At 56.3% G+C, this 10,897-nt stretch overlaps 1 protein-coding gene across 1 annotated transcript; it reads right to left on the bottom strand.

The window, feature by feature from the left end:
• Nucleotides 1-3,727: 3,727 nt before the first annotated feature.
• IRGC (immunity related GTPase cinema) lies at nucleotides 3,728-5,204 on the bottom strand. Its single transcript, XM_090260034.1, has one exon. The coding sequence runs from the start codon at nucleotides 5,166-5,168 to the stop codon at nucleotides 3,786-3,788; it is 1,383 nt and encodes a 460-aa protein (XP_090116160.1). The 5' UTR covers nucleotides 5,169-5,204; the 3' UTR covers nucleotides 3,728-3,785.
• Nucleotides 5,205-10,897: the final 5,693 nt, after the last annotated feature.

A 10,897-nucleotide genomic window follows, 5' to 3' on the forward strand; every position in this document is an offset into this window, starting at 1 on the left:
GGTTCTCCTCCAGGACTCGATGACCTTTGGCAGGACAGGCAAGGAAGTATTTTCACCCTGAGTTGCCCTCGCTTCTCCCCAGCCCTCAGCAACCCCAAGGCATTTGCGGCATCACCAGTGACAGTACTGGTATAAGAGTATGCCAGGCCCAATGCTAAATGTTTCGTTTTAGTTAATATGTATTCATTGCTGCCAGCCTCTCCTCCTGGAGCATCTCATAAAACCCTCAAGAGCCAGAAAAGGAGATCCTCTTACTGTCCACACTGGGCGGTGAGAGGACAGGTCCCTTGCCCAAGGCGTCCAGCTAGTATGTGGGGGTTGGGAATGGGACTGAGGTCTCCTGATTCTAGAATTCCAATCCTTTTTTTTTTTTTTTTAATTGAATGTTAGAGAGAGGGAATGGGAAAGAGAGAGGTTGATTTGTTGTTCCACTTATTTATGCATTCATTAGTTGCTCCTTCTATGTGCCCTGACCGGGGATCAAACCCACGACATTGGCATATCAGGATGACACTCTAACCCAGCATTCCCCAACATTTTTTTTAAACAATAATTTATTTGTTCATTTATTTTATTTTTGGAAAGAGGGAAAAGGAGAAAAAGAGGGAGAGAAACATCACTGTGTGGTTGCCTCTCACTCGGGCCCCCAACTGGGGACCTGATGTGCAACCTAGTCATGTGCCCTGACTGGGGGTCGAACCAGCGACACTTGGCCCGCAGGCCGACGCTCAATCCACTGAGCCACACCAGCCAAGGCTCCAACATTTTTGACACCAGAGCTGGGTTTCGTGGAAGACAGTTTTTCCATAGAAAGGAGAGGGGCCTGTGGAGGGCACAGGAGGCGGAGCTCAGGCAGTAATGCCAACTAAGCCTCCCTCCTTCACCTGTCACTTACCACCTGCTGTCCAGCCCAGTTCCTAACAGGCCACAGACCAGTCCAGTCCATGGCCTGGGGGTTGAGGAACCTGCTCTAACCAACCGAGCTTTTGGGGACGTGATCCCTGCACCAGGCAAGTACTGCAATCCACAATATATGTCCACGATTAAGAGCTGGAACCCTCATCATTGTTGATAGTAGTTAGTTTATTTTATGCTTTCTCTGGGCCAGCCACTGGTCTAACCATACGCATCATTTCATTGAGTCCTCATTTTACAGAGTAGGAAACTGAGGTCAGGGAGGTAAAAGTCCCTTGCCAAATGTCTTACAGCCTGTATCAGAACCAGGACATGGACCAGCTCCCTCTGGTGCTTTTGGTTTGTTTGTTTTTTACCTGTATTCCCCTCTGATCCTTTTGCCGTACAACGCCCGCTGATCCTTGCACAATTCAGTACCCACGATGAGCCAGGACCTCTTTGGGAGCTAGAGTTCCAACACCACGAAGAGAGACCCAAGGGATCTGGTGCATTTGTGGAAACATTGCCCACCTCACCGCCTGGCTTCTCAGTACCCACCTGCTCCGCAACCACAGGGCACACCTGGGCAAGCCCTGTCCCGCCTCTGGGCCTCGGAGACCTCACTCAGGACGGGCGGGGCTGCCAGTGCTGACACGTGGAACTGCCTGATTGCATCTAGTCCCCACCATGCCGGGGACTGGCTGGGTGACATTGAGCAAGTTATATCCCCACTGTGGCCTTTATGTCCTCCACCGTGAGGGGGTAGGGTGTCGGCTTCCTCACCTGCGATGGAGAGATGACTCCTCAGAGCCCTCCCAGCTCTGCTGTTTCAGAAAGGCCTGGGGCTTACTGCTGATGAGGTTCAGGCGAGGGCCCACCTGGGAGGGTCCTAGAACGCCAGGCGGAGCTTGATCTTTGTCTATGGGTAGCCATGGGAAGGGTTTGAGCAGGGCAGAGAGAGACCTGCAGAGGACATTGAAGTCCTCCTTCTGTGGCCTTGTGGGGAGTGAGACTGGAGCCTTGGAGAGGAGGAAGGAAGGGGCTGGGGCAGCAGCTGGGAGGAGAGGTGAGGCCTGAGCTGGCCCAGGGGCTCAGGGGGTTGAGATGGGTGGTGGGGGATGGAGAGATGGAGGCAGAAGAGCCAGGACATGGTGACTCGGAGACAAAAGTATCCCATTCTAACCCAGTCCGTGTCTCTTAACCTTAGGCCCAGTGTGCTGAGAGCACCTGCTTCTCACACCCACATGTCCATCCCTGCCACTTGGGGCCTGTGAGCCTGTGTTTAGGGTGATGTCTGAGGGCCCACTGGTATGGCGATGTGGGCTGTGCTGTGAGAATCAATTTGGAAAGGACCCACTGTCTTCTGCATCTGGGATCTGAGATTTCTCTATCGTGATCCCCGCACCCCTTTTGGTGCAGAAGGGCCCATGTGAACCCCAGTAGTCTGGCAGAGCCAATGAAGGGGAAGGCTTTGGGAAGAGAGTTCTTTTGCAAGGCGGAGAGCTCTTCAGCCAAGAGAATTGGTACTCCCTTTAATCATGCAAGTAACAGTGGACCCTCTGAATCAGGAACTGTTTCCTAGGGTCATGGGTAATTTGAGACCCCAAAATGAGGCAAGAACCATCATCAGGTCCTGGAAAATCCACGGGGCGTATTTGTGAGCATCTAGGGGTGAGGCCAGCTCCCTACACCACAGTCCCCATTTTGCCGCTGGCCTTGTACACAGCCTCCAGAGCCTTCTATGAATTCCTGGAAACTCACCCTTCCTTTCTGCTCCTAAAGCCGACCCTTCCCTGACCCTGTCCAAGCCCACAGAAGCCCAGCAGCAACCCGTCCTGTCCAGATCTCCCCGTCTGGTAGTTCTTGGCTTTTTGAAACATGGGCAATCTTTGAATCAGCCGAAGACCTGGGTTTCACTGGGTCGCCTGGTCCAGGCACGGATGTGCACACCCAGTGTGTTGCACGTTCTCTGGTGCTCAGCCACGTGCAGCTTTCACATCCCAGCACAGTTGCTGTCACTCTCAGACCCATGGCCTATCAGCACATTCATTCCCAGTATCCACGAGGGGACACACATGCGCACACACACGCACACAAACCATGCAGACAGACAGGTGTCCCCAATCTCAGCAAACTACTCAGAATCACGGAGACGCGTCAGGATTCCTCCCGGTCAGAAGCACCAGCACACTTATCGCCACGCAGTCACACTCAGACACGCCTGCCGTCTTTCTGAAGCCAGCTTTCTAGGTGGCGGAGTTGTGCCCTCTGCCTCCTCTCCCCCTTGGTGCTCAGAGACCCCCCCCCTCACCACCTCCACACAAGGGCCAGCCCAGGGCCCATGGGGCTCCCCTCGCCTGCCCCCAGCCCACCATCACTCACGGGCGGCAGCAGTGCTGGTCCAGGACGCCCACCTGCCTGCCTCTGCTCGACCCCGTTGCTAGGCACCATTGTGCTGACCCTGGGCACAGACTGGCTGCCCCTCCGCCCTCCAGAGGAGGTCTGTGGGACCCTGGGGTTCTCAGGAGGGGATATGACATTGCCATTAAAATAAGTACCATAGGTTGACAGTTGGCTCCCGTCTTGGATCCAGGCTGGGCTGCCCTGTCACCCCACCACCCCCTTGGCCACTTAGGGACCAGGGAGAGAGATGTCACCAAGGAGACCTTGGCATACCACCTGTACCTTGAACTTCCCTCCCGCCAGTCAATCCCTATCCGGGTTCAGTGTATCCCTCTTCTACCTGGGGCCACCTGCCTCCCTCAGACCCCTCCCCACCCTTCCCCTCAGCAACCGCGGCGCTCATGGCCACCACAGTCTCCTTTGTCTCTGTTTGGCTGGCTTTATTAAGGCTTGGTTTGTGGGTGAGGCAGTGGGTGGGGGCTGCACTTTTATTTCTCTTCCAAGTCATGCTTCTTCCAGCTGTCGAGAACATACTTGAGAAGGAGGCCGAGCTTCCCGCGAATGGAGAGCGGGACTTCCTCGCCACCCACCTCCCCGGCCCCATGCGTTTCCACCCCGTTGTCACCGGCCGCCTCTAAGCTGACCTCAGGCTGGGACTCATCCTCCTCCAGGGCCTTGATGCGGACCCGCTGGGCGTCCTCGGCCATCTCGTTGAGGCAGCCCTGGAGCATGGTGTAGACGGTGCCGAAGCTGATGCCGCCGGCCACCAGGGTACCGAACAAGGGGATGCCCCTCTCAAAGGCCCGGGCCACCCGCATGGCGCCGTCGGACGACCGGGAGTAGAGCCGCAGGACCGTCTCAGGCGAGACCTCGTTGGCCAGAGGGGAGCGGATGACCGAGCGCAGGTCACCTGCCTGCTTGCCCACCTGCTCCGCCAGCTTGGCCAGCGAGTCGTCGTCCAGGCCGAAGCTGCGGTGGTAGCCGCGCAGGGAGCGGAGGAGCAGGGCGTCGTCGTAGGCGGCCGCCAGCCCCGGCACGGGCAGCGCCTGGATGATGCCCGACACCAGCGCCGTCTTGAGCACCTGCTCCTGGAGCATGTCCTTCTTCTTCTGCAAGTTCTCCAGCGAGATGTCGGGCAGCGAGAGCAGGCCGGCGTGGCGCCGGTGGGCGGGCAGGTCGTGCTCCCAGGTGGACACGAGCAGCGGGAAGTCGTAGCGGCCGGGCGAGAGGTTGGACACCAGGAAGACGCGGGGCTCGGCGGCCCCGGCCGCCCGCAGCGGCTCGGCGCAGTGCGCGCGGATCTCCCGCAGCACGGCCGCCTCGCTGAAGCACGAGGGCCGCTGCGTGCGCGCGGCCGCCAGGTCCTCGTCCACCTTGGTGCGCACGAAGTAGAACTTCTTGCCCCGGCGCAGGACCTCGGAGGCCAGGCGCGTCTCCACGGCGCCGCAGCGGCGGGCGGAGACCAGCAGGAAGAAGTCGTAGCGGCCGAAGTCCACCTGCTTCAGGTACCTGTCCTCCGGGCAGTCCGGGGCGCCGGCCCCCGGCAGGTCCCACAGGGTCACGTCGGGAAACTGCGGGTGCGCGTAGGACGTGGGGTGCATCGTGGTCTCCATCACGCCCGTGAGAGCCGCCCCGGAGTCCTCGGCCCCCAGGCCGCGAAGGGCGTTGATGAGGGACGACTTGCCAGCGCCGGACTCGCCGGTGACCCCCACCTCCAGGCCGGCGCTGTCCGAGGAGGCCAGGAGCTCCCGGAGGCGAGAGGCGGCCTGGGGGATGTCGCCTGACTCGAAGGCGGTGCGCAGGGCCTCCAGCTCTTCTTTAGCCATGAGGATAGTGGTCTCCTCCTCCCCGGAGCACTTTGAAGTAGCCATGATTCAACGGGTGCGGGGGATGGGAGCGCGACAGGACCAGGGGTCCTCGGTGTCTGGGGCTGGAGAAGGGAGCCTTTCATGTCTCCTGGGCCTTGCGTGGGGCAGGAGACCCCAAGCACATGAAGGAATCCCCCCCTCCCGGCACCCCACAGCCCCCTCCTTCTCAAACACTTGGGGGGGGGGCATTTTTGACATGAATTAGGGGGCTTTGGGGTCTGGTGGGCCCAGGTTGACATTCCATTTCTGCCACTAACTTGCTGGGTGACCTGGGACAAAATGAGGCCCCTTTCTGAGCCTGTTGGCTTCTCTGCCTAATGGCATAATGACTGACCTGCCTCCAGAGGCACTGAAGAGCCTTTGGGATAATCTAGGAACAGGACAGTTGTGTGGGCAGCGACCCGTGCAGTCACAGAAGTCTCCACACCTAGCCCAGCTCTTGGCTTGAACCTGTCTGCTGACACTGATTGAAATTCTTAATAATATTTGAACCAGGGGCCCTGGATTTTTCCTTTTGTTCTGGGCTCGCAAATTATGTAGCCAGGCCTGCCACGGAAAGGGCTGAAGCCCAGCTCCTGGGCCCAGTCGAGAGCAGTGGCTGTTCCTCCACCACCACTGTCACTGTGAGCAGCGTGCAGTGAGGGTGAAGGACACCCACATCCTAAGAACAATTCCCAACTCTGCCACATACTTGCTGAGGGATTTGGGGCAAGTTACTCTCTCTGCCTCACTTTTCTCATCTGTAAGGTGAAGATAACTATAATCATAGCAAGACACCTTCTAGGGTCATTGAGAATTCATTGAGTTAATAACATAAAGCATTTTAAAAGGGGCCTGGCACAGAGCAGGTGGTCTGTGTTACTTGTCAGCATCACCATCGTTACTGTTGTCATCATCAATACTTCTAGCCCTGGCTGGTGTGGCTCAGTGGTTTGAGCGCCGGCCTGTGAACCACAGGGGCTCCAGTTCGATTCCCAGTCAGGGCACGTGCCTGGGTTGCGGGCCTGGTCCCCAGCTGGGGGGCGTGTGAGAGGCAACCACACACTGATGTTTCTCTCCCTCTCTTTCTCCCTCCCTTCTCCTCTCTCTAAAAATAAATAAAATCTTTTAAAAACACACACACACAAAACTTCTACCCGTGTGACTTTGCAAGTCCCTTCCTCTCTGAGCTCTGACCCTGATCCTCAGCTGCTGTTTCTGCGTGTGGAAGGGAACCCCACCTGCCTCGCAGGGCTGCTGTGACTCTCGTGAGCGCCTTGTGAGCTTTACGTGTCACCAACCCTTAGGCTAATTTTGAGGGCATCCTGCGTTCAGCCAGTAGAAGCAGCCAGGATATGGAAGTGCCCAGACACAGGGAGCCTCCTCATTGAACACCCAGCCCTGCCGTGGCTGGCCTTGCCAGGCCAAGCCCCTCCCAAGTCCTCAGACCCTGTCTTCCTCACCTGGGAGCTTCCCTGGCCCTCCCTCTTCCCAGTCACACTCCCTTCTGGTCCATTGCCTCTAAAATACACTTCCTCACTGACTAAGACTCTTTAGAACCTTGGGAGAGACAACCATGTCTGGGGTCACGTCTGGGGTTACTGTCCCTATCAGGTGGACAGCGACTGAGGCTCAGACCACACAAGTGATGTCTCTGCTCAGAGTCACCACCAGGACTCAAACCCAGGTCCCTGGCTCCTTCGCTCTCTGAAGAGTTGTTACCTTCAGGCACATGTCTGCCTCTCCCTCGTCTCCTTGGCTGCCCTGTCCCCACCTCCACCCCCCATCCCTGGTCAGGCCATTTCCCCTATGCTATGTCCACTTCCTCCCTCACCCTGTCCCCTCCCCCATCTCAGGGTATGGAGCCTGGGAGCCTGGGACAGGCCCCAGCAGCAAGGGGCAGACAGATCCGTGGCCCTGGGGTGGCGTTAGGGCCAAGGGAGCTGGGTTGGGAGTGGAAGCCACACCCACACCCACAGGACCCAGCTGGAGATGCTGCCCTCGGGATGCTCACCTGCCCTGTAGGCTCTCCCTCTCTCCTCACACTCTCCCCATTTGGGGGGGGGGGTGTCTCCTCCCCTGTTAGCCCAAGGTCAGACCCCGTTGCTAGGACCTATAATAGCAAGCAGCAGCTTATTGGTCAGCCAGTCCTTGTGCAATAATGTGACAGTGATGTCAGGGGGTGGGGTCCCACCAGCAGGGACCCCATCCCCCGGCTGCCTTTGGGGCCACCAGTCAGTCACGCTGCGGCCTCCGTTCCCCACAAAGGACCCAGAGTGAGATCTTTCTAACACTCAGACTTGTTCAAAACCTAACCGTGGTCTCCATTATACCCAGAACAAAGTCCCAGTACCTGAGGGCCGGGCCCCCTCTCCACCCCACCCTCCATCTCTCCTCCATCTGGGCACTCGGTTTCCCACACAAGTCATTCATTTTCCCTTCTCTGCACCATCCACTCACCTGCCAACCTGCGGGGAGGATGGCAATTTAGCTCAGCCAGCGCCACTGGGGTGACAGGAAATGCTGGGGAGAGGCCAGCTCTGAAACCAGCAGCCCTGCCTGGCCCTGGCCAGCACTCGCAATCCAATTCAGCATCTGGTATCCAGACTCCCTGACTCTGGCCTCCTCCTTCCCTCTCCTACCTCCCCCCACCCCCTCACCTGCCCTCCAACCCCAGCTCAGATCCTGACTCTCCAGATGCCTTTCTCCCTTCTGCTCTTGCCCTCCTCTGCTTCCTCATGACCATTTAAATGGCATTGGCCCTGGCTGGTGTGGCTCAGTGGATTGAGCGCCGGCCTGTGAACCAAAAGGTTGCCAGTTCGATTCCCAGTCAGGGCACATGCCTGGGTTGCGGGCCAGGTCCCCAGTTGGGGGCACGCGAGAGGCAACCACACATTGCTTTTTTCTCTTTCTCTTTCTCCCTCCCTTCCCCTCTCTCTAAAATAAATAAAATATTTTTAAAAAATAGCATCGGTGTGACAAAAGGGAGATGCAAGTAGTGAGAGAGAAGTATCGAGAGATGTGGATAAGAAAAGGGGGAGGCAAAGGCCCCCTGAAAAAGGGGGAGTAGAGGTGGGGAGAGAGACTATCCAAGCAAAAAGAGCGAGGGAGAGTCAGGCAGGAAGACAGACTGGATGAGCGACCACTTCAGAAAGAACCGGAGAAAGACAGCGTCAGAGGCACTTGTTACATAAAGAGTGAGGCGATACAGACCCTGAGTTGGGGTTCAAGGGCTGGGGGCTGTGACATGCACAGGAACAGAGCTGAAGGTCTAGAGGCCACAACTCAGGAACCCCAGGTCACTGGGGGACACCGGCTCCCCTCAGCTCCAGCCTCTGTCTCTACAGTTGCCATGCCTCCCCTTTGTAACTGTCTCCACATGGTCTCCCCTCCTGGCCTCCTCTCTGCCCAAGCCAGGCGCTTGCCAGGGACTCTCCCACCCCCATTTCCTGGGATGGAGCCCAAGGCACCTGCTAGTCAAAGGATTTTCCTGAGTCTGAATCGCTTCAGCAAAGGAGCCTCTGAAAACAGCAGAGGAGGGGATGGGGGCCCAGAAAGAGGACAGTCTAGCTCAAGGCCACACCAAGAGCTGGGGCAGAGTGGTCTGCTGAGCATGTAGTCCGGAATTCATAAACCACAAAGACAGAAGTGCAGACCGGCAGCCAAGACTCATTCACATTCTCAGACGGACACAAATGCCACAGCAGCTCGATGTAAAAATACTCTCAGACATTCCCAGACACCAAGCACTCAGACCAAGTCTCCTCGCCCCAACTCACAGACATGCGCACCTGGCCCAGGAGGGAAGACCCTTGAACACAAGCTCACTACAGAAAAGCAAGTCTGACGAATGCACAGCCACACGAGCCTCACAAACCACACATCCAGGCAGAGACAGACTTGCAGCCCAGGAGAGACTCAATTATGCCCGACAACACGCACGGACTGTGTCCTCTGAAAACCACTGCATTCATTCATGACCCTCACTTATTCGGCTCCAGTTCCTGGGCCACTTCTCCCAGCTCCTGGAGAGCCAGCCAGGGAGGGGACGCACCTATGCCCATCTGCCACGCCTCCTCCGCCCTCTTCATTTGTCAAACATTCAGCACCTCCCCAGGCTGTGTCCTGAGCTGGGTGCTGGGGAGGCAGCAATGACCAAGACAGCCCTGGGCTCTGCCCCCACAGGACTCGGAGAGGTCCATCTCCAGACAGGGAGGACCCAGAGCAAGCAGAACTGGAATGGGGGATCCCAGAGGACGGTGAGGGCACAAAGGAGGCACTGAGCCAGCCTGGAGATCGGAGAGGGCTTCTAGGAGGAGGGGGCACCTGAGCTGAGATCTGAAGGATAAGAAGAAGTGAGCCTCCTGGCCTGCTAGGGAGTTGCCTCTCAGGCTAGAGATCCAACCCATGCAGAGACCCTGAGCTGAGAGAGCTCTCATTTGCCCAATTATTTACTCAACTCTTTGGTCATTCCAGAAACATTTGTTTAGACCTGACCTGAGGCAAGCCCCTGTACTGAGGTGTGAGCCCCAATTGTCCCTGCTTTTCCAGACCCCACAGGCTGGTGGGGCAGCTGACATGATCACCGACGGAGGCACAGTGTTCACTTACCGCGCGTTCACCCTGCGCCAGGCACTGCATGAGTCCGTCGGACGGAGTTCCTTGTGTAGCTGGGACAAAACTGCCCTTCTGCATATAATCCTAAGACAGACATAAAACCCAGGAGCTAAAACTGGAAAAGAGAGGAAGGCAGAGACAAATTCACCCGTTTCTCTCACAGGTCTCCTATATAATCAAACCAGAGGTGCCACACTTGTTGACAGATGCTTGTGTCTGTCCCACTAACAAGGGAAAACCATGCTGCCAATAAAACTACGACACACTACTTCCTTATCACTTAAAATTCTTATTCACACTTTCTGAAAATACAGATTTTCCCTGACCAGTGTGGCTCAGTTGGTTGGGCGTCATCCCACAAATCGAAGGGTCGCCAGTTCGATTCCTGGTCAGGACACATGCCTTGGTTGAGGGTTTGGTCCCCGGTCGAGATGCATACAAGAGGCAACCAATCGCTGTTTCTCTCTTACATCAGTGTTTCTTGCCCTCTCTTTCTCCCTCCTTTCCCCTCTCTCTAAAAAACAAAACCAAAAAAAAAAAAAAACGAGTTAATTATTTTTAAAAAGAAAGATACAGATTTTTATCATGTACCACGCTTGTGTGTCTCTAACTAGGAAAATACAAGGGAAATAAGTTGGCTAAGCTGTTGCTGAGGCCACCTGCAGTGTGACTGTGGAGTGGCCACGGCCTCCGTGCTGTCCCGTGCGACGCGTCCTCTGTGCCATCAGGAACGGCCATAATGCTGTTATTAATTAATTAATTAATTAACCCATCAATTAATTTTCTATTGTTTTTCAAAGCCGCTCCATTATCACGCCCGGACAGTTACGTCGCCATGACTGCCGAGCTGACAGTGACTGTAAGGCACTATCCACTGTAACTTCCTGATTCCAGAATCACCAAAATGTGGGAAAGTGCACCTTCGAATCAGTGAAAGTGTTTGCCGAGCGTCCATTCTGTGTCTGCCAGGCTGGGACCCCAGCAAGGATGGAGACAGGCCTCCCCTCCAGGAAGGAAGTTAATGTGACATGTGCTTACTGTGAGCCAAGAGCCCATTTGTTGGTTGATGTTTGTGATCTGGAAGTGACTCTGAGTCCTTACTCATTTCCTGGCAGTGACAACCCACGACCCACGGT

This window comes from Furipterus horrens, unplaced genomic scaffold, assembly GCF_987537825.1.
Source record: "Furipterus horrens unplaced genomic scaffold, mFurHor1.1.pri manual_scaffold_13, whole genome shotgun sequence".
NCBI classification, from domain to species: Eukaryota; Metazoa; Chordata; class Mammalia; order Chiroptera; family Furipteridae; genus Furipterus; species Furipterus horrens.